This window comes from Protopterus annectens, chromosome 12.part0, assembly GCF_019279795.1.
Source record: "Protopterus annectens isolate FY-2018-M chromosome 12.part0, PAN1.0, whole genome shotgun sequence".
In the NCBI taxonomy this organism is placed as follows: Eukaryota; Metazoa; Chordata; order Ceratodontiformes; family Protopteridae; genus Protopterus; species Protopterus annectens.
Window position 1 is genome coordinate 14,672,125 of NC_056746.1, and position 25,000 is coordinate 14,697,124.

The 25,000-nt window shown below is 42.5% G+C and overlaps 1 protein-coding gene across 1 annotated transcript in view; it reads left to right on the forward strand.

Annotated features, from left to right (window-relative positions):
* Nucleotides 1–25,000, forward strand: part of FGD1 (FYVE, RhoGEF and PH domain containing 1) — an 854,635-nt gene that overhangs the window by 630,472 nt on the left and 199,163 nt on the right. Inside the window, exons 8-9 of the mRNA XM_044089056.1 lie at nt 3,663–3,801; nt 4,391–4,449. Coding sequence (XP_043944991.1) covers nt 3,663–3,801; nt 4,391–4,449 — 198 coding nt within the window. The remainder of the gene's footprint in view (nt 1–3,662; nt 3,802–4,390; nt 4,450–25,000) is intronic.

Here is a 25,000-nt window from a genome sequence, read left to right on the forward strand (position 1 = left end):
TTATCTTCACTGGTATCTTACCTCTGAGATGGTCGCATTAGCTGTCTAAGAAGCAGTACTACTTTCAAGTGGGTTGCTTCATTTGATGATAGATTTCTGTCCTTTTTGGACAAAAGGACTACATCTAATACAAAAGCAGATAGGAACTTAAATTTCCTGTGTGGAATGTAATAATTGCCAACACTGAGAAAGGGCATGGTAAATGGCCTTTAACATTTTTAGAAAGCTGGGACAGTGGTGGTGGTGCTGCGGTAGCTTTGTTGCCTCACAGTAAGACGTTGTCCTGTTCGATTCTCAGCTAGAGCATCTTCTGTGTGGAGACATGCATGAATGGGGCGTACCTTCGTTGAAGGTTGTGCGTCAGGGCTGGCAACTCAGCACGTAAAGATCTACTGCCAATCATTAGTGGACCAGAGTTCCACTGTGGCGACCCCTAACCGGGAAAAGCCGAAAGACACAACAACAACAACAACAAGAAAGCTGCGACAGTAAGAGATATGTACTAAGCACAATGTCAGAATGTGACAGCATACATTTGATACATTTAATTTATAAATACTGAATTGTTGTGTCCACTGGATTGACGACTCTTTTCCTTCCTGAGGGAACCCAGTTTGTTACAGGCATGCCTTGTGAAGTCATTGTTAGTGGCCAAATGCCAGATCTGTAAATTGGACAGATGCTGATTCTTGTGGTTGGCTTGTTTCCATTTGGGGATAGAAACACTGGTGTGCAGGAAATGTATTACTAACAGAAGGGCACAGTAACAAAAAGGATTAAAAAAGTTTCAAGTTTTTTAATTTTATGTATATATCTCTCTTGATAATAAGACCACTGAAGTCACTTCTCATAGCAAATTATTAGGGATGATAGTGGATGATACTCTTACATTCAACCTGAATACACAAACTGGCATATGAAAAACTCATAAAAAACTAGGGATGTTTTACAGAGCCAAAAAAAAAAACTTTCTCACTGACACAACTAAAACTACACTTGCCACTACTCATCTCCTCCCCCCACTTCTTTATGGTACTGCCATCCTTACTAATCTCCAGGCTTCACAAAAATTAAAACTTAAACAATGCTATAACAAAGTTGCTAAATTTGCAGCAAATCCCCCTTTCAGAGCCCACCACTGTATGTCACAGAAAAGCCTAAGTTGGTTAGAACTTGCCTCATCAACTAAACATATACACAGCGTCTTACCATCTATAAAGTTGTCCAGCATCCGTACGTCTGTATGGCACTAAAAAACACAACTATGTTCCCAAGTTGGTCACTGCGATCCAGTGACAAAACCCCCTGTGTACAAAACTTATCAAATCTGCTGGATATTGTCTGTACTTGTACAAGGTTGCTAAGGCCTGGAACTCCTTACCTGTATCCATCAGGTCTATACCCACTCCCTTATCTTTAAAAACCTCTCTGAAAGACTTCCTAGGTAAAATCTGTGATCTGTTTTTGCTCAAAACCAGGATAACCTACATCCCTAAATTTGAGCAAGGTACCATTTCATTCCTTATATCTCCTTTCTTCTATTAAATTCTCTTCCATGACTTTCTCTGTAAATGTACCATAAACCTGTTTTTCCCTCTCTTCATATTGTAATTCCTGTTTGTATTAGACTAACTTACCTTTGATTTCTCTACAAACTGTCTACAATTTATCCTTAAGTATTAAAAACCTGGCAATGTAAACCTTGGCTTTAGATGACTGTCACTGTTGAAGTGACACCCCGACCCCATGTGCAAAAATGTGAAAAAGGGGTTGTGGGTGGATAGATTAAATTGTCATATAACTTGTATCAATTCTTAACCAATGTTTTTATTATAACTTGTATCAATTCTTAACCAATGTTTTTATTATAACTTGTATCAATTCTTAACCAATGTTTTTATTATAACTTGTATCAATTCTTAACCAATGTTTTATTATAACTTGTATCAATTCTTAACTAATGTTTTTTATTATGTCTAATTTGTTTCAATTTTTTAAATGCAGATGTTTGTTTTATTTTTGAAGATTGTAAAATTATTGTTCTTAAAATGTTTGTAATAATTTGGAGCCCTGGACCCTGAAAATGAGCTTCTACTCAGTCAGACTTTCCCGTTAATCAGATGCCAATAAATATGGGGCTGGATTCAAGGGCACTTTGCGGACTGTGCAAGACCACCAGCTCTATTTATGTAGTCTACAAGGCTAAGGAGATTCAGAAAGGATTGTCAAATTCACACTTTTATGCAGTTTTGCCTTTGACTATAAAGTAAGCTCAAAAAAATAAACAAATAATAATCTGCACAGCCAGAGTGACAAGTAACTGTGTGAATAACATTGTGTTGCCAGGCAGCACTGCTCTAGAGCACACTGGAATGCCCAGAGTGCACAATGTTAAGTTTTTGTTAAATTTCATTTACTGGTGCCAGCACAATACCTTTCCTGCATAGATTGGTGGTTGTGGTGATAGTTGTTGTAGTGCTGTAATGTTAAGTAATGAGGTAGTGCTGCATTTGATGAGTGGCAATGTGCCAGGCTGTAAAGTTTTATGGTTGAAATGCTATCAGATAATGCAGATTATGCATACCTCTGAATCCTTTCAAATCAGAATTATGCAACTCAGTCCTTTAGGTGTGTCACGCTCTGCACATATTCAGAGCTCATTCTAAATCTGGTCCATGGGCACCATTCTTAAAAATGCTTCTCCAATTATACACCAAGAAAAAAGGTTTAATGGGATTTATTTAAATGCCTTGAACAGTTATGAGTGCATCAATTGGTTATTTGAGTAGACTGCAGCTGAACATGGGTTGCATGCGATTATCAGTCCTCTGATTAGAATGACATTCCTTACTCTGGTTGCTAAGTAACCGTGCATGTTATGCTGAATACTGGAATCCAGAATTTAGACTGTAAATTTTGTACATTTTCGTTTAAAATCAATACATGAAAGGCAGCATGTACTGTATTTGCAGAGTTGCAGTCCATTTCAGCAGACTCTGGCAGTTTCTTGAAACGGTTTGAAAATACTTAATGTGTGAAATTACTAAAGGAAAGAGTTGAGGGAAGCCTTTACCCAAGCCATGGCTTGTTGAATATTCTTTCCAAAACATATTAATCTTTATAACTTACAGTTGTAGATATATTTATGTCACAGTTCATCGCCTTCCTCCCAATCTTTTTCGATCTTTACATTTTGGGTGTTCTGAACTGCATGATGCATCTTCAGCCTTTTGCGTTGCAACAAGTAATTTGGAAACTGGAGTGTGTCCACAGCCAGTGTTTACATGGAGCTGCTGCTAACTTTGCTATGTGAAATGTTTCGTATTAGCTGATAGAGTCGAAACACAAAGTAGCAGTGTGTCCTGGTTCCCAGTTTGCCAGTGGGTCATATGGCTCCATTGAATTAGCTGTCTGTGGGCATCTTAACCTGTCTTATTTCATGGTAGTTGTGCGTGTCACTCATTTTATAGTTAAGTTAAAAGGGAGGTTGGATTAGTTACAAGTGAGCTTAAAATGAGTTAATACACTGTGACAGAAGGTGAGTAGGCTGTAGTTTACATCCAGATGTGATAGAATTGCTGTTTTGTATTTACTGTGAGTAAAGAAAGGCTGTTGAGTAAAGTATAGATCATCATTCCGTCTCTCTCACTTTCCCATTGCAGAAGGAGGAAGCATGCGGTAATTTGACACTGCAGCATCACATGTTGGGGCCGGTACAAAGAATCCCACGCTATGAGCTGTTACTCAAGGATTACTTGAAGAATCTGCCTCCAGACTCTCCGGACATCAAGGATGCAGAGAGTAATTAATGTTAAATATTTTGACTTTACACTTTGAGTAGCACCTTTCCCCTTTACACCTTGAGTTCAGCTGGCAGTACACTTCTTGGCCTACAGTTCCTTATTATACCCGTGTGGTGGCATGCATTTGGACATTTGGTAGGGTGTAAATGACAGGATTTGACAAAAAAAAACTACTTTTTAATAAGATGGTCAAACATGACTCAAGTGACTGTTTCCTTTTCTCCTTTCATTCCCAGGAAACTTCAAAAGAAAAAATATCAAGTCATGCACACATACCTTGTGTATTGTATCAGTGATGTAATTCCACCCCCCACACCATTCCTTCAAAAGACCTAATGACCTGCAGTTTTTAGAGTCACAGGTGTAGAGTATTAAGTCAGACAAACTAAGCCTTTTTTTTCTGTTCCTGCAGTAAGATAATTACTATGTTTATGTTTTGGATGTCTTCAGCTATGTCTTTATTCTGAAGAATGTTGCACATATTAATGGTGCGGTTGTGCTGGTAGGCATGCAGTGATTAGTGTTTGTAATGGTAGCATTTTATTTTCCTTTAACCTTACTTACCTTTTTATTGTTTTTCCATGTAGAATCTATTCAGTTGATCGCAACAGCGGCTGAACACTCAAATGCAGCGATTAGAAAAATGGTAAGGAGCTGTCAGTTGCTCTAATTTTCCTTTTGTTATAAACCTAGACCATTTTTCCCTTGCCATGTTTATTTAGCTGTCCCCTAGGAATTCATGAGTCTCCTTGTTGCCTAACCACAGTCCGTCACTGTGCAGTTTGGTGATGTGCTTTAATTATCAGGATTCTGCTTATTAGATGTATTTCAGCATTGTTTTATGGAGCACGCTGTAGGAGTGGGTCAGTGTTGAAGCTTGAGCTCTTCTGCTGCCCACCCACATCCTGTGGACTTGTGGCAGTCCTGCAGCTGTTCTCACAAATGATTTCTGTAGAAGAAAACAGACCATTTTTCCTGTAACCAAGTTACAGGTATACACATGTAAATACTCAATTTTCTTCGTGTTTCACTGTTGCAGTCATTACATTTGGGTAATCCTACTGGCAGGTTGCCCTCAACCGGCCTGAATTCCAAAGTCTTGGGTCCTGCGTCGGCTGCTGTCACCCCTTCCCTGATGTCTGGTTGTCAGGGGTATAAAAGAAGCAGCCGACGCCATTTTCTTCAGTCTTTCTTGCCGCGCGGTGCCCGAAGCAGAAGCAGTTTGCAAGTGCCGGTCGGTCGACTCCTGAGATTTTCGCGTTTGAGTTTCAGATCCGAAGTCTTTAATAAAGCTAAGTACCCCTTTGGGGAAACTTTTTTCTTGCTGCAGACTGATGTCAGAAAAAGTTAATAATTATATTTCTTGTGGAAAGCAAATAAACGTTACTGGTTGTCAGTTTTGTGCTAGATTTAACCAAAGCACTATTAAGCGTCGGCATGATTTTGCTTTAAACTTTTTTGGATGCCGGTTTAATTATCCTGAAATGTCGTCGGATAGCCATCCGACTACCGGAGTTTACAAAAAAATGCAAAGAAAAGGATAGAGAAAAACAATCGAGGCCCAAAACCGATGACAAAGCTTCTCCTAAGCCAGACGCCGGTTCTCAGTGAGTTGCTTTCGCAGCCCCTGACACCCGCTACTTTAGAGTCACAGGCCGCTACTGTCTCCCACGTGGAGTCGGCCATGCCGCTGGATACTCAAGGTATTGCAGCCTCGGACGCTAATCCCTCAGATGGGTCTGGAGCTGCTGAGCAGGTACCGGCTTCTGAGGGTGTATTCAGACCTAAACATCTGTACATTAAAACGATTTCAGCTTCAAAGGCAAAGACTAAAGCACCTTCTAAAGCAAGGAAACAATCTCAAAAGCCACGTGGACAGGCCTCTATGCCCAAAAAACAGATGCTCAAAATGGTCAAAGACTTGATTACTTTGATCAGGGGTTCCCATCCCCCACCTGATAAGAGGCCTAAGCAAGACACTGACTATGAGTCTTCATATCAGAGTTCTATTTCTTCTGATTCCTCTTCTGATCAGGAATATTCTCTTCCCCCCTATGAGGATTCTGATGCTGAAGAATCTATACCTTCAGCATCTCCTCCTGATGACTATTCCTTTGGGGAAAGCTTGCATACCATGAGGGAGCATTTCCACTGGGAGAGCCAACATTTTTCAGAATCTAAAAAGAGGCTCGGGGATTTCCTTTTACTACCTCAGCACAGGCCTCTAGCCATTCCACCTGTGATAGACATTGTAGATGATGTGTATTCGGAGTCTAGTCTGACCCCTGACTCCTTACCCTTCAGCTCCTGTTAAGCCTGACAAATATTACAGGGTTCCTGACTCAAGGCTACAAGTTCCATTTCCATACTCTGCCAAAGGCAAACGGCTGGCCAGATCTAACAAATAATCAATGGGCAGAGGCACAAAAACAAGTCTCATCCCTCATGGACATGGGGGCCATTCAACAAGTACCAGAGCAAGAGCAGGGACAAGGATTTTACTCAAGACTGTTCTTGGTACCCAGAAAGGACAAGACCTGGAGGCCAATACTGGACCCATCTATTCTGAAAACTTTCCTGGATATTCCACAATTCAGAATGTTGACTTTGTAGCAGCTTCATCCCATGCTGGGCAAGAATGCTTGGCTTGTAACTTTAGACTTAAAATACATACCTGCATGTTCCAATCAGACAAGCATGCAGAAGATACCTAATATTGAAGGCTGGTTCAATGCATTACCAATTCTCTGCGCTGCCGTTTGGCTTATCTACTGCGCCCAGGGTCTTTACAAAGTGCCTGGCACCAGTAATTGCATTCTGCAGACAAAGAGGAATACAAATATGTCCTTACTTGGACGACTGTCTCATTCAAGCAGAGAACAAGGACATTCTTCAACATCTGGCGTTTGTGAAAAAACTTCTAACATGTCTAGGGTACACACTCAACAAAAATAAATCAAAACTAGTACCCTCACAACAGATGATATTCCTGGGTGCAAGCTTGAATACAACTGCCCAGATGGCTTATCTCACGCCAGACTAACAAAGGCAACGGACTACCTATTTCAAAATGTTGGCAGCAAAGGCCCAGTTATCTGCAAGAAAAATTCTGCAGGCTTTGGGCTTCATGGCATCCTGCATCCTACTAATTCCATATGCAAGACTGCATATGAGGAAACTTCAATGGTACCTAAAAAGTGTTTGGACTCAAGATTGCCACAGCCTGGAAAGTCATTTCTCTCATTCACTGCCTGCAACAGGAGTTTCGATGGTGGGCAAAGGCTTGTCACCAGAACAAGGGACAGCCATTCACATTACCTCCAGCCAGGCAGACACTAACAACAGCTGCATCAGACTATGCCTGAGGAGGCCCACATGGCAGGAAGATGCATTCAGGGCACATGGTCCTCAAACAAAATGCATCTACATATCAATCAAAAAGAGATGTTAGCTGTTGAAAATGCCCTGACAGCCTTCAAGGACCTACTTCATCCGTGACAACTACTGATAAAGACAGACAACAGCACGGTCATGTGGTATATAAACAAGCAGGGGGGCACACATTCTTACCTCCTTTGCAGACTAGCCATGACCTTGTGGGACACAGCTTTGACTTACCAAGTACATCTGCAGGCACAATTCCTGGCAGGAAAGGAAAATACTCTGGCAGACCAACTAAGCAGAAACCTCATGGATCCCCACGAGTGGCAGCTGGATCCACAAGTCTTCAGCATGATAACATGGAAATGGGGATGCCCGTACATAGATCTATTTGCCTCCCCTCTCAGTTACCAACTAAAAAGATTCTGCACAAGGACTTATCACAGACAAGCATGGAAAGGGGATGCCCTATCTTTCAGCTGGAAAAATCTGTCAGTATATGCTTTTCCTCCACTGCCTTTCCTCCCCAAGGTGCTCCTAGAGGTCAGACAGGAGAAGCCAAAGATGATACTGATTGCCCCAGACTGGCCACACCAGTACTGGTATCCAATACTAAGAAACTTATCTCTATACCCAGCTTGGACCTTACCTCAAATACCTCGACTACTGTCCCAGCAAAACAATCAGATCATGCACAGCCACCTCAGGACATTAAACTTGGCAGCATGACGGATAATGTAGTCATACAAAAAACACCTCTCAGTAAAGCTGTGATGGATGTCATTCTGGAAGCCAGAAGGCCTAGTACTAGAAAGTCTTATGCTGGAAAATGGAAGAGATTCTGTGCCTGAAGAGATTCTGTGCCTGGAACCAGGCACAAGGAACTGATACAGCGGTACCAAATAGTCTTCAGATTTTGCAATACTTAACTGAGATGCTGTACAAAGGCCTATCTTTTTCATCAATTAAAATTCATGCCTCTGCCATTTCGGCTCATTACAATACAGAGCCACCACTTTTTTCTCACTCTTTATTAAGGCAGTACCTCAGAGGAGCCAAAAATTTAAGGCCCCCAAGGAGATTACCAATACCTGCATGGGACCTCAGCTATGTCTTGGAAAAGCTCACCCTGCCTCCTTTTCAGCCAGCTGGTACTGCTGATATGAAGTTTCTATCTTGGAAAACAACTCTGCTCTTAACAATTACTTCTGCAAGATGAGTTTCAGAGCTACAGGCGCTCATGGCTGTGGAACCTTTCATCATTTTTCATCCAGACAGGGTATTCCTGAGGACAAACCCAACATTTATGCCTAAAGTTGTCCAGTGTGGCTCTTAACCAAGCCATCCATCTGCCAACCTTTTACTCAAATCCACAGAACAAGGGGAAGAGAATTCTGCATTCTTTGGACGTACACAGACAACTTAGATTTTACTTGGACAGAACCAAAGCTTTCAGGAAGACAGAGCAATTACTGGTGTCATATGCTGCAGGATCACAAGGAAAGCCTGTCTCAAAGCAGACTATTTCTAAGTGGTTAGGCGACTGCATTTGTTTCTGCTACTTACACCATGGCAAGCCAGTGCCTAAGGGCATTAGGCCTCATTCCACCAGAGCTGCAGCCACCTCAGCAGTCTTTCTCGGGGGAGTACCAACCAGAGACATTTTAGAGGCGGCTACTTGGAGTTCAGTGCACACCTTTACAATGCACCATCATCTGCCACTCTACTCTAAATCCAGGGCAGGCTTTGCCACTGCAGTTCTGCAGGGCCTCATAGCCGCTCCTACTGCTGTCTAGTTCCAGCCTCCCAATCATAGCTTTGGGACTCTACCCAAATTTAATGACTGCAGCAGTGAAACACGAAGAACATAGTACAGTTGTGTACACTTACCATAAATGTAGATGTTGGAGTGTATTCACTGTTGCAGTCCAGGTTACCCACCCGCCTTCCCCCTTTTTTCTTTTGAATCTTATCTTTCCTTCTCTGATTTATACTACCTATGTGTTGTATTTGCTTTTAGATGAAGGTAAAATTTATATTGGTGTATTTCTGAATATATATATAAACTTTGGCTACCCTTTTTGGGGGCACCTTACATCTGGGGCAAGAAAAACTGAAGGAAATGGTGTTGGCTGCTTCTTTTATACCCCTGACGACCTGACGTCAGGGAAGGGGCAACAGCAGCCGACGCAGGACCCAAGACTTTGGAATTCAGGCTGGCTGAGGGTAACCTGCCAGCAGGATTACCCAAATGTAATGACTGCAACAGTGAATGCACTCGAACATCTACATTTATGGTAAGTGTACACAACTGTGCTTTCTCTGTGTGTGCGTGCGTGCGTGCATGTGTGCACGCATCATTGGTTAGTAAAACTGGTTGCATTATATTACAGTTGAACTGCAACAGCTCAACTAATATAGTTCAGGAATTTTCCTCTTTCTCAGCAGTTGCCTGTCTGCGGAGTTACTACATTTAATTTCTGGGGGTGTGGAGGGGGTAAAGCCCCCAAACGTAAAAGCTAAGTTTGGTTGTTTTATGTGATCACAAATTTTACATGTTTGTTTACATTTGCAAGCACTTCAGATAGATGTTTTTGTGTTTTGCTCATTCTGAATGCCAGTGAATCTGTTTGACACATTTTCTTTCTATCAGAATTCACTGGCAATTTAAAGTGATATGCTGTGATGGTTTCACTTTATAATCTCGAAATACTAAAATACCAAATTTGAATATTTCAAGACTATAAAGTCAAAAGTGCACTTTCAAATGCGGAAATGTCGAGTCCGCCATTGTTTTGTCGTGTTCGTGATGTGCGGTTTGTGGATTTTAGCTGGGATTCAGGTAAGTGGTGTTCTTTTAAGAGTATTGGGTAGGGATTTTAGTGTGTGTATGTGTATGTAGTGGTGAGTTTTATGCGTTTGTTTGTTTAGTGCGACCTCGGAGTTAGTATATATAAGTAGTGGGGGTGCAGGGGGGGTGTGCCCCCCTGCTTATAGGTAGGTGTGTTTGTTATGTTGTGTTTCTGTGTGTTGTTTTGTGTGTTGTAGTGTCATTAGGTAGGTGTATGTGTGCTTGTTTGTGTGGTGGTGTGTGTATTTGAATGATCACGATTTTGAATTTCGCAGTTGTTGGTGTCGTTTTTTTTTGGGCTTTCGTCTTTATAGTCTCAAGATACTAAAATTCGCTATTTTAGTATTTTGAGATTATAAAGTGAATCTGCTGTGATATATAATATGCTTGCTGTCATGCATATATGTATATGTGTGTATGTACCCCAGCCTGATAGCTTAGTGGTTAATGTGCAGGATTACCAACTGGTAGACTTGTATTCTAAACTTGGTTGGAGCACAGCCGGGTCGCATCAGTGTATGTGCAGAAGAAAGGCTGGCAATCTACTTCATAATATGCTACGAGAGCCCTATGAATTGATTTAGACTTGAGGGCATCTAACTTGTGTACATCTGTGTATAAATATATATATGTGTGTGTGCATGTGTGTGTGTGTGTGTGTGTGTGTGTGTGGAAACAAAACAAAGGGAAAAAGATCACACAGAGAAATATTCAGTAAAAATTGCAAGGAGAAACCCAGCCATACTAGAGTTTTTCACTGTGTGATACCTTAAACCTCCTGTAATGGAGATTCATGAGATATGTGCAAATGACCCCTTAAGGACATAGTGTTTCAGCTGCATTGCTTCTAAATGTTTATGACTTTTTCACTTTATTTCATTATGGTTACATTCAGGCCAGTGAAACCAAACCCCACTAGATGTGGACATGCATGTTTTTTCTTGACCTCTTCAACACAGCATAAATGGATAGTTTGGCTGTTTGGCTTCACTTTTACAAACACTGGGTCTATAACCCAGCTGATGCCCATAAAGATTAAGGTGCCTATAAAATATCCCAGTTAACATCCATTTGCCTGTGTGACCTTTTTAACCTTTGGTCCCCTCAACAACAAGTACAAATATGACTCTGTCATTGTACATGTGGGTGTGAATGACCTGAGACGTACCTCCCTGGACTACATGAAAAGAGAGATGGAGGAGCTCTTGATTATCTAGCCCAGATGGGTATGACCCTAGCCCTAAGCAGCCTTCTACCATCATCCAGAATGATACCACAGTACAAGCAGAAAATGATTGATTTCAACAATTGGCTAAGTTTCTGGTGTCATTCTAAGGGGATCCAGTATCTGTTTGCCTGGGAAGACATTATTGACAGACCTAGATGCTTTGCCAGAGATGGCCTGCATCTGTCAACCCTGGGCTTCCGGTTACTGGCCAAGGCTCTTGCCACCCCTATAGTGCCTTTTTTAGACAGTGTTCCAAAGACCAAATTATTACCATAACAGTTACAAACAAATGCAGTCTGAGAGTCATGCTGCTCAATGCTAGAAATCTAAATCTCAAAATGCACTCACTCGAAGCACTCCTTAAAATGGAGAACATCGACATTTGGGCTGTAACAGAGACCTGGTTCAAGGCAGCAGATAGCACCCCTGCGCTACCGGGCTATAACTCATTCCATACCTTTTGGCCCCAGAACTTGGACCGAAGCTCCAAAGGCGGTGGTGTTTCCATATTCATTAAGGATGCGCACACCTCCAGACTGGTAGTCCAACATGACGCATCAGAGATTCAGGTGCAGCTAACATTGGGTAAGACAGCAATTCAGGTCTTAGCCTGCTATAGGTCCCCAACCATGACCCAAGACTCACACTTCACTTTCCTAACCACCCTGGAGAATATTAGGGTCCAACCTAGCACTCTCATACTGGGCGACTTCAACTACCCCTACATTAACTGGGAAAACTACTCATGTACCAGTACACTTGCCCAACGTGTCCTGGAATTCATTAATTCCAATGCCCTGGACCAGCTCATTCTTACCCAAACTAGAGGTAGCAACATCCTTGATCTGGTCATTACTAACATGGGTGACCGTTGCTCCTACCACTAGTCAACTCCTCCCTGGTTAGATCTGACCACAAACTATTCACGTTGGAAGTCCACATGTCCCCCCCCCCCACCCCACCCCCCGCAAAGGTAACCACCATGAAAACTTCTCCAGAGCTAACTTTGGGCTCCTAAAAACAGAGGTGGCTAACATCACGGCACCCATGCAATTGAAGAACAGCTGCATGACTGTCGAATTATACACTAATGCCTTGTATGAACATGTACACAAATGCATGGATCTTGCCATACCCAATAGAACCAAGATGCTCTCTTCCAAAAAAAGGAAGCCAGTATAGTGGTCCCCTGCCATAAACAAACTCTACAACAGAAGGAGGAAACTGATGAGAAGTAAGGTGAAGTCCCAAGACTGGAAAAACTCCCTTATCAGCCTCAACAAAAAGTTGAGATTCCTCATTAAATCCTCTAAAGCTAGCTTTGAAAACAGAATTGCAGCAGATAGTAAAGACAACCACAAGGCCTTCTATACTTATGTAAAGAATCTCCACAGCAGTACCCAGATTTGCTCGGAGCTCTTGCACAATAGCACCTCCTATACCGAGCCAACAGATATTGCTAATATACTGGCCGACAGATTCAATGCCAACTTTATCCCTCTCAACCCAACCAAAGGACCAATCGCAATATCAGTAGATTGACAGGCACCCAGTATTACTGCTGCACAGGTTAAAACAGCACTGTCCAAGGCCAAGAATACAGCTTCTGTGGGACCTGACAATATCCCTGGCTGTGTTCTACATGAACTACAGAGTGAACTGACACCTCACCTGTGTGCCCTGTTCAATCACAACCTCACCTCAGGCTTTGTCCCTACCAAATGGCGCACTGCTACAGTCATCCCTCTCCACAAAGGAGGAGAGACTACAGACCCTGGGAACTATTGCCCCATTATCCTGACAAGTCTGATATGCAAAGCTATGGAATGCATCATCATGGACCTATTAAACAAAGATATAGGGAACCTCCAAACACTGGATCCCACACAGTTTGGTTTTGTGAAGGGTAGGTCATGCCTGCTCAACCTGGTCGACTTTTTTGCGTCCGTCACCAGAGCTGTGGATGAAGGCAAGGTGGTTCATACAGCCTACCTTGATCTGGCCAAGGCCTTTGATACCATTCCCTACTCAGGAATCATAGAAAAACTCACTAAGCTAGGCATCAACCCCCTATATCACTAGGTGGGTTGCAAATTTGCTCACAGAACCCACAGTGTGAAAGTAGCTGACTCTAAGTCAGACTGTCAACCAGTCATGAGTGGAGTCCCACAGGGTTCGGTCCTGGGTCCTCTGCTGTTTGGTATCTACTTCTATGAAGTCCAGGCCAACACGAAGGGACTTTGGCTGACAAAGTTTGCAGATGATTGCAAGTTGGGAGCCATAATTAACTCCCCAAGCGATGTTGGCGGGTTCCGGCATGTCGATCGCGAGACAAATGCCCGCGAGCTACATCGCCAAAACTGGAAGGCCGCAGCACTGCTAAAATGTAGAGCGGTGCTGCCGAAAGGCAGATACGCCATGGAAAGCTACAGCGGTAGGAAAACTTACAAAAGCAGACGACCCCTAAAGCAAACACACAGGCTGTCAAAATACAGCATACACGGCCGGCAAATACACACTGATCGAGAAGACAAATGGCACAACGGTAATACTACAAAAGTGATGCAAAAACATAAATGCAACTATTACTTACTGTTACAGCCCCTGTTGTCCACGCAAATACAGCAAACAGTCCCCGAGAAGCAGGAAAGTAAACTCCACATCACGTACAGTAAAACACAGCACAGCATACCCTGAGAAATGGTGAATAGAATGCTAGGTCATGTGTTAGGCTATACCCTTAAAGGTACAGACACTGTAGTGTCAGAGTCAATACCCCACACACACACTACAACCTAGTGAAAAACCAGTTTGTGCACTAGTAGGAAGCATGTCACAGCAGGAGGGCTGTAGCATAGGACAAACCCAAATATGAGGCATGCCTGCAACAAACCAGCAGCAGTAACCCATCTCCCACTCCACATCAGTGTAAGTCATGCAGGTCTTGCCAAACCTGTCCAGTTGTCCCTGCAACAGGAGTGTAGACAAGTACGCAGTTCCATGTAGGCAGACAAGGGTGCAACACAGAGGTACCTCCCTATGTAACATCTGCCACTGAAACTGAGACCGGGCCCTACACCCTTGTTGGCCAGCAGCAACAACTGTGAGTTAAAGGTGGCCGGTGCAGTACACTCAGAACCTGTGCTGCAATTAAGCTTTGTGGACACCTACCAGATTTCAAGCATATGGCAACTCCAGGGCTGTGTTAACTGCAGACATTGAAGCCATAGCGGAGAGGCAGTCAGAGATGGGTGGAGTGCACAAAGCTGTACAGGGCCACTGTGACAGTCGGTGCTAATACACACGGTACAAGACAAGGAGGTGTAAAGCGAGTAACCTACTGTCTGGAAGGGACTTGCTTCAAGGCTGGTTGTATATCCCATACCAAGCTAGACTGGCTGTGATGGATTCTGAGAGGCCGTCAACAAGTGCTGCTACCATGCTGGAATCTATGTATCTGTATAGCCCCGGTCTGCTTGGCAACAGATACAGCACAGTGCCCAGCCAACGTGGCAAACCAATCCTGGAGGTGGAAAGGTACCTCTACCATTTGGAACGTGAGGCACCACCAAACGGTACTGGGCATGTATTGAGCAGAGAGTAAAGGCATGCAGAGGACGTGCCATCACTGTTTGCCAGGAAGAGGGTGAAGAATTGCTAAAATCACTGCCACACCAGCACGGCCCGGATGCAACAATGGCCCAAGTGGCTACACTGCGAGCAGAACTGCAGCAGAGAGCAGTAACTGGTAATGAATTGCCAAGCTTGGTAATGCAGAGTATCCTAGGCACAGCAGATGACAACGTACTACAGGAGATGCCTTGTCGTGCAACCCTTCGATGAAGCATTACCAGGGTACAGCAGCGGGCACGGGCATCCATGGCTACACCTCCAGCAACACTTGCAGATATTGACATCAGCCAGTATCCACTCCGTAGTGGCAGCTTCATCCTCCGTAGAAGGTTGTATATGGATGGTACAGCTTCCTTGGTACTACTTACATCATTCTTGGTGATGGCACCTTTCCCACACGGGCTGATATATGTCGCCAGCTATATACATTACTTGGCTGTATTGGCACCCCCACCTCAACAAGGATCATACCCCTGGTGTACTGTCTCATGACACGGAAGTTGGAGTCTGCATACACCACTTTGTGGGAGGTACTGAAGGGTATGGCTGCTGAACAGGGATGCACCTTGTCTCCACAGTATATTATGACTGATTTTGAGAAGGCAGCAATTCGTGCCAGCCAGAAGGCATTCCCTAGGAGTATTCTGAAGGGATGCCTCTTCCATTTTGCACAGATCATTTGGCGCCAGATCCAGCATCACCACCTTGTCGCCCTCTATGGCACGGACACTGCTTTCTCCATTGCCATCCGCAAGCTAATGGCGTTGGCATTCCTACAATTGGATGATGATGTCCCTGCATTTCTGGACATTGTGGCTTTCTTACCGGAATGTGCTCAGCCAGTTGGCATATTTCTAGACCATCATTATGTACGAGGCCGACCACGCAAGTATGCATCCCGCTGTTCAGTACAGACACGAATGCCATCGTCATACCCTCTGCGGTTTTGGAATGTGTCCGATGTCTCAGAAATGGACTTCCCGCATACTAACAACCAGGTGGAGGCGTGACATCGTCGGCTGAAGGTATTACTGGGACGCCCTACTGTACAGCTAGCCGACCTTCTGTGTGTTCTGCAGCAGGAGCAGAACTTGACGGATACCCAACGTGAATCTCTTCTGAGGGGGATGCCTGTAACACTGCGTAGGAAGGCTATTGTAGTAAGGGAGCATTGCCTAAAGCACATCTTGCAACATAAGTGTGACTACAGTGATGTGCAGGATTTCCTCCGTGCTGTGGCACATTTCTACAAGTTGTGATCCTGTTTGAGTTTAGTACGCACCAAGCACTACACACATCACATTGCATATTCAATTAATAAAGGCTTTGCCCATAGCACACAGGTTCCATGGTACCACTTTCCTGCCCACGTGGCATGCTATGCCAGCCACATTTTTGACTAACTGTTACACATGGTGGCTTCTAAGGGGGTGCACAGTGTATCACTGTGGGGGTTTGTATGTGCCACCTGTGGTTAAGGTGTAGGGGTTCCCTCAATTCTGACAGGGAATTGTCCACAGTCCTTTGTCACTGCAGCTAATTTGTCATCCTGCCATGTGTCCACATCCAGCTGTCTCACAGGTGGGTGTCACACCGCCTAGGTGCCTGAATCCGATGTTGGCATCCTACAGAAAGGCCTCACCGAGACTGGTGTCAGAACCATGTCCTTACACTCAATGCCAAAAAAAATGTCATCATCCCCTTTGGGAAAAAAAACAGTTCCCATGAATTACCACATCGATGGTAGTCTACTGAACCCAGGAGGTGTCATAAGAGGTCTGGGAACACAGGTTGACAGCAACCTCTCTTTTGACCACCACATTGCTACTGTGGTCAGAAAGTCCTCCTACGTGGCATGTCTCATTACTAAGGGTTTTGTATCCAGGAATTCCAGGAAGAAAGAGGTCATTGTCTCCCTCTACTCTTCCCTCATTAGGCCAGTCATAGAGTACAATGTCCCATTTGGCATGTACCTCACTAGATACCTACAACAACTGGAGAGGCCGCAAAAATACCTCACAAAGAGGATCTTAGGCCTTTAACACTTGTCCTGTATGGACAGACTCAAAAAAACTCCAACTATTCTTTGTCTCATATCGCCTACTTAGAGGCGATCTCTGCTTGACATACCAAGCCATGTCTGACCCAGCTCTGGTAGAAATGCTACATTTAAAGAAATCCCAATCCCTCCGCACTACACGCACCAGAGACCTCAGCCTCATTACCACAAACAGAACAAGCTGGAGGGACAGGTTCATAACCCACAGACTGCCCATGCTATAGAATAGACTTCCCATACATGTCAAGTGGAGCACCTCACTGGCCCACTTCAAGAGAAATCTTGATGAGTGGATGGGAAATAGAAAATTCACTCCAACGATCACTCCAGTGGCTCTACTTGACAGAGGCACTGGGAACTAAGGTTGGGTGGCACGATTCCAGGGTAATCCTATGGGCTAAGCTTGTAAAATCTCCAGGGCCATTAGCCTAGCACACACTTATGAACCTATATAATACACACACACACACACACACACACCTATATATAGATATAGATATATATATATATTATAGATATATATATATATATATATATATATATATATATATATATACACAAGCAGATCCACAAGAGGAGAATTAGGAGATGAACAGGAGCATACACGCCTTGAGATAAGCTATCGGCCTGCTGTTGCTGATGATGATTTTACAGCACTGTTTACTAGTGTTGCTGCTACTCAAAACTCATGTCATCCTTACCATATTGCAGAGATAGACTTTGGAAGAGCATAGGATAGAGCATCTCCTAAAGTAAAGTTTGGAAAGTCGTAAACATGACAACACATGGTTTGAAACAACCACACGCAAGAGAAGAAATGAGAGGATGTGGTCTGAGGTCTTCGATCATGTCTTCTAAAATCTGAGAGTCTGTTTGTGGCCAGTGCCCTGTCATCACTTACTTGAAATAAGAAGTTGGCCTTGAGGGCTGCATTTTCTTGCTCCCATGACCCACTGGCAGTGCCGTAAAGAAGCCTCTCCCTAACGTGGCTTTTGGGAGTCGATCTTGATTGGATTAAAGGTTGAAGCTGGCAGACTTTTCTGCACTTATGCCAACACTGGCACAGAGAGTTTGAGACTTTATTTCTGCATGGTGAGTGTGTAAGACCTGACTCCAGTTAACAAAGGTTTCTCCTCAGACCTCCACCAAGCTATGCACCCCTGTTTGCTGTTCCGTCTGCTGTCATGTTTGAAAACTGTTTCTCTGTGTAATAGAAGAATGCATTAGAGTGTTTTGCAGCAGTCCGAGTGCTCTGCAGTGGTCCTGATATGAAAGATTCAGGTCTCCCGGTTAACAATGGATCCCTTTGTTTGTGGTCACTGGAACAGCAAACACCTGTCGTCTCACAAGAAGCTGATAACTGTTATTATTCGTGTTCATCTCCTAATTCTTCTCCTGAGCATCTGTTTGAAGAGACCATTGGCATGATTTATACACTCTTGAAATTTACCTGCTGAAGTATTTTATCTTTGTTTTGTTTCATTTTATTAATCGTGTAATGCACTGTTCCCAGAAGACTAATTTCAGATGCTGGTAATATTTGAGGCACAAAGTGTACAAGCAGTAAAAGCAAGTACAAGTAATGTAACTATTATAGTATGAACCAAAAAAGAACATAACTAGGAAAATGGCTACAAGTGATGTACAGTTTTGTTGCCCTAGAATTAAGGTATTAACACTTACATGATGCATACCATAATGGAACTTTACAGTGTAAACAGTAATGTTATCAGAGCAGGTGGTGCTTTAACACTGTGGTGTAATAGGCGAGTTAATGCAGAAGGAAAATGTATAGATGGTGAATAACAAGTAAAGAATAGTGGACAAAGGGTGCCTGTTAGGAAGCTGTGTTGTGATTAAAAGAGGGACAGTTGACTCTGTCGAACAGGTACTAAAAGAATGTAGATCAGAGCTCTTTGTAATATTGCTTGGAGGGAAGCAAGTCCTAGCCTTTAGGAATGTTGTATTGTATGGTTGCCCGAGAGGGAATCTACCACCTGTTTGGGATGCAAGATTGTAATTGTTGGGGATTTCGGTGTGCCTTGTAGCAAGCAAGGGAAATGACCTTTTAATAGTTTGTATTGTAGGGATATAAGCAAAAGGTCTGCTGCTGCTTTGAATGGAAGTCCTTTTCCTCTTGAGTACTTTCCTGGGTAAAACAAAGGTGGAGTCTTCATCTTCACTTTGGATCCAGTCTTGAGGGGTGTAAGTTATACTGCCTTGATAACATCCAGACTCCATTTAGTCTGTCCTTGAATAGGTAACTCACATGTGGGGCTTTTGGATTTTTAGACTTGTAGGATCATGTGTAAGTACTGGGTTATAGGCCATTTTAAGCCTAGCCAAATTCCCTTTTTGTGCTCAAAATGACCTATCCCATTTGGTTATACATTGGCTTTACCCATCCTATTGTTGATAATTCTATATTACCCCCTAATAAAAATAACTGGGATCATACCACAGATAATTTGGGGGGATCTGTGCAAGGGGTAAAGCATTTAGGAGCTGACACTGTCCATTAGTAGTACAGGGCAGTCCTGAGGTACATTTTCTGTTTCCCATCCATATTAAGTTGTGCTTTAATATGGCAGGGATGAACTTTGTTTTATGGGGATGTGGAATCTGTTCCACAGCAGTGGTATCTCCTGTGAGTTATACCTGTCCCTCCAAACCATTCTGTTGATGTTGCAGAAGAGGTTTAGAGCCCTAGACAGAGTATTTCTGATGTTATTTGAATTGCTGATGCACAGTAAATTCATCATTACTGGGTTGGAGGATGCCTTGTATGCCAGACACAGGTCATCTCTTAGTCTGTAGGATACCAAGTATAGTGACAGGCATTTGAATTGGTCCATGTAGAGCATGTTGTTAGGCCTTCTATCCATTTAGTAAGGTATCTCTGTGGGCATTCCATTTGTTGGCGGTATTTGGACAGATAAATGCCAAAGGGGGCTTTATATTTAATGATTGGCCTAATGAGGGCTGAGAAAAGGGGGACAAGGACATCCCTAGGTCTAGATACAATCCATTTATTTATAAGTTGTGTAATATAGAATAACTTTTTTACAACAATAGACACAGGTTGGTCAGAAGTTAGGCTGACGTCCACACAAGTTCCTAAATCCAGAACAACTTCAACTCTTTTGGACTTATTGTTAATGTTGTAGTTCTCTGGGGTAGATGACTTCCCAAAGGGTACCATAATACGTGTTTTGGCAATTAGTTTCAGTGCATGAGTTTGGCACCATTTATTTATTTAAAACAAATCTTCCTGCAGGATGGCTTAGTTATTTAGGGATTCATTGACTGCTCCCAGCTTGCAGTCATCTACAAATGTAGTCAATCAGAGCCCTTTGGTATTGGCTCTTACTTCAGAAAAGTAGCTGCCAACCAGGACAGGTCCCATAAAAGAAAAATATGAATGCAGTTCCTTTGTTTTTTCTTGCACCAGGAAAAATCTAAATGTTATTATTTCATTTATTTTGCATATCCTTTAGTGTTCAGGCTCATTAGTAGAACCTGAGTTTCAGGCAGGGTAGTCGCAATCAAAATCTTTGTGCCAAGAGGTGCCAGGTAGGTTCTTCTCTTGTAAACAGTTCTCCGCAAAAGAAACTTTAACACCTGGCTTCCATTCCTCTGACCAGGAATCCCACATGCTTGAAATGTTTGGTTAAGTAATATAGTCAGTTCCTTTCCTGGTGATTGGATCCAACATCTGGGTATCATATGGAACCAGTTCTAGGCTTCCCTTATGTTTCATTCTTTGAATTGGGTCTGTCTCCTTAGTTTGTCATCACACCACAAAGCTGACAAAAATGATTCTGTACTTCCAGAATGAACTGTTTCATGTGAGCAGATATTATTTTGAAACCACCGATGATATTGGTAAAGCAGCTTGTGTAGGGAACTCTTTGTTAATTATGGCTCCCCATTCATGTGAAGCAGAGTTCCTCCCTAACCCAATTCAAGTGCAACTTGGACAATTAGATGGGAAAATGGAAATTCATCCCTAGTTTGGCACCTCTGTCTCTAATGGACACAGGTAACCTGTAAATGGTTCATCTCTCAGGCCCATCAAGGGTATCAGAACTTTTCAGAGATTTGGGATGCACAGCTACGCTTAAAAAGGCCCTTGTGGTCATTAGCCTAGTAAACACCTATGAATCTATGGCTTGTCTACTTCTCTCCAGTCATCACAAGATATCAAGACAGAAGATCCTTAGTGCTGGTTTTAGAGGTGAGTTCTAGTCTGGTCTAAAGTGGATACTCTGGACCTTTATAGAGGTTCCCTTAGAGCATGGTTAGATCCTTTCCAGCATGAAGGAAATGTAGGCTTCTGTTTCTTTTATAGTGCAGCTGCAGAGTTTCTGCAAATCTTGGCCATTATGTCACCAGAAAAAGGCTACCAAGTCATAGGCATTGTTCTTCTATCCCTCTTTACCTCACCAAGCCACAAAAGTGGGTTACACAGTCTCGTCCTCTTCAGTCTTGGGTGTACACAACTCTTTAGGAAATGCTTCAACAAAGTTGAGGAAGTAAATTGTCCATTTTCAGAGCAGCATGGGAAACTTGCCCAAGACTTAATAATTTGAGGTTTTTAAGGTAGGTAAAGGTCTGGGATGGATAGTAGTCTTTCATAAAAGGCTAGAAAAGCATTAATATTTTCAAGCTGTTATCTCTAGAGGTTGCCTTTCTTAACTGAATATGTAAAGCATCAGAAATAATTTGTGACCCTTTGCTTCTGTATTTCACTGATCAAGGTGTCTCACTGAAAAGATAGACAGGCATAAAGGAATAAAAGTGCAGTTGATGGGTCTGTTTGGCCAGTTAGACTGCAGAAAGAGAGAGAGAGGTATGCACACACACTTGTATTTTCCAAGGAAACCCCATATTTCTGCCCAGAGTAAGTTGTACTCAAAGTTTAGTACTGGTCCAACCAGAAACTGAACTTGGGAAAATAAAGTGGTCCAAATCTTGGGGTTGAATACTGTTATGTCTTAAACTGGTAATAATAGCTAATGCTAGAACAGAGGGTGTAATGTCTTAAAATCAATAAGAGAACTGCTGCTGGTGAGAGGAGATGGTCCAGGAGATTGCTGCTAGTGCGTGTGTGGGGCACTTCCTTATGTTATTAAAAACAAAAGGACTCCCTGAAGCACTGGCTTTGTCAGATATTGAGGAGGGTCTTTTGAGATGTGCTTATAGATCTGCAGGTTATTACAGTGATGCTGCACATTGATTGTATTGACACTCCCGGTTATTACAGTGATGCTGCACATTGATTGTATTGACACTCCCGGTTATTACAGTGATGCTGCACATTGATTGTATTGACACTCCCGGTTATTACAGTGATGCTGCACATTGATTGTATTGACACTGCAGGTTATTACAGTGATGCTGCACATTGATTGTATTGACACTCCCAGTTATTACAGTGATGCTGCACATTGATTGTATTGACACTGCAGGTTATTACAGTGATGCTGCACATTGATTGTATTGACACTGCAGGTTATTACAGTGATGCTGCACATTGATTGTATTGACACTGCAGGTTATTACAGTGATGCTGCACATTGATTGTATTGACACTCCCGGTTATTACAGTGATGCTGCACATTGATTGTATTGACACTCCCGGTTATTACAGTGATGCTGCACATTGATTGTATTGACACTGCAGGTTATTACAGTGATGCTGCACATTGATTGTATTGACACTCCAGGTTATTACAGTGATGCTGCACATTGATTGTATTGACACTGCAGGTTATTACAGTGATGCTGCACATTGATTGTATTGACACTCCAGGTTATTGCAGTGATGCTGCACATTGATTGTATTGACACTCCCGGTTATTACAGTGATGCTGCACATTGATTGTATTGACACTCCAGGTTATTGCAGTGATGCTGCACATTGATTGTATTGACACTCCCGGTTATTACAGTGATGCTGCACATTGATTGTATTGACACTCCAGGTTATTGCAGTGATGCTGCACATTGATTGTATTGACACTCCCGGTTATTACAGTGATGCTGCACATTGATTGTATTGACACTCCCGGTTATTACAGTGATGCTGCACATTGATTGTATTGACACTGCAGGTTATTACAGTGATGCTGCACATTGATTGTATTGACACTCCCGGTTATTACAGTGATGCTGCACATTGATTGTATTGACACTCCCGGTTATTACAGTGATGCTGCACATTGATTGTATTGACACTCCCGGTTATTACAGTGATGCTGCACATTGATTGTATTGACACTCCCGGTTATTACAGTGATGCTGCACATTGATTGTATTGACACTGCAGGTTATTACAGTGATGCTGCACATTGATTGTATTGACACTCCAGGTTATTGCAGTGATGCTGCACATTGATTGTATTGACACTCCCGGTTATTACAGTGATGCTGCACATTGATTGTATTGACACTCCCGGTTATTACAGTGATGCTGCACATTGATTGTATTGACACTGCAGGTTATTACAGTGATGCTGCACATTGATTGTATTGACACTCCCGGTTATTACAGTGATGCTGCACATTGATTGTATTGACACTCCCGGTTATTACAGTGATGCTGCACATTGATTGTATTGACACTGCAGGTTATTACAGTGATGCTGCACATTGATTGTATTGACACTGCAGGTTATTACAGTGATGCTGCACATTGATTGTATTGACACTGCAGGTTATTACAGTGATGCTGCACATTGATTGTATTGACACAGCATAATTCAGTTATTACAGTGATGCTGCACATTGATTGTATTGACACTGCAGGTTATTACAGTGATGCTGCACATTGATTGTATTGACACTCCCGGTTATTACAGTGATGCTGCACATTGATTGTATTGACACTCCAGGTTATTGCAGTGATGCTGCACATTGATTGTATTGACACTCCCGGTTATTACAGTGATGCTGCACATTGATTGTATTGACACTCCCGGTTATTACAGTGATGCTGCACATTGATTGTATTGACACTGCAGGTTATTACAGTGATGCTGCACATTGATTGTATTGACACTCCCATAGCATTTCTAACTGACTTGCATACATACATGTATACAGATATTTCAAGCAGGGGCATTAATGCCCTTCTAGCCTGCTAATATACCAAAACAGTTGTTCCCATAAGTGTCCAGGCTACTCTTAAAATATCTAAGTTAGTGCTTGCTTTAATATAATTTGGTAGTCTGTTCCATGCATCTGCTACTGTCAGAGAACCAATTAGTACACTTCTCATTCCTATAGAATCTTCTACATAGGTTATCTGATGATTCTCTACTACTTTTTGATAACCCCAAACATTCCCAGAGGTAGTTGTCTCTAAATGCCCTATATATCTGAATAAGATCTCCTCTTAAATGTCTATATGATTCACTGTACAACTTCAGGTATTTTAGTCTGTCATAATTTAAATGTTCACATCCGTGGATGCCCTGGTATATGTCGGCTGTACTCTTTCTAGTTTACTCATGCTTGTTTTCTTAAAAGGATTCCATTTTTATTCCATACTCAAGTTTGGGTCTAATGTATTTAATAAACAACGACTTCACTCTTTCTGATATACTAGACTTTCTAAATCTTTTTGTGCAACCTATAGTTCTATAACTGTCATTAACCAATTGGTTGATATGATTAGAAAAACTCATAGATGGATCTACCCATGCACCCAGGTCCTTAAATATGAGTCTACAGTTTCAATAACTGTGTGCTGTGTTAAATATCCACCTTTCAACTTATAGGTTCATATGTTCATAGGTGTGTACTAGGCTAATAGCCCTGGAGCCTTTACAAGCTTAGCCCATAGGATTACCCTGGCATCGTCTCCCTGTATGTACAACTTCAGGTATTTTAGTCTGTCATAATTTAAATTTTCATAGCCATGGATCCCCGGTATATTTTTTGTATTTATCAACATATTGTTCTCCTGTACCTGATTTATTTGTTTCACATTTGTTTACTGGGAAAAGTCCAACTGGACACAGGTCCTTTTTCAGCGGAGG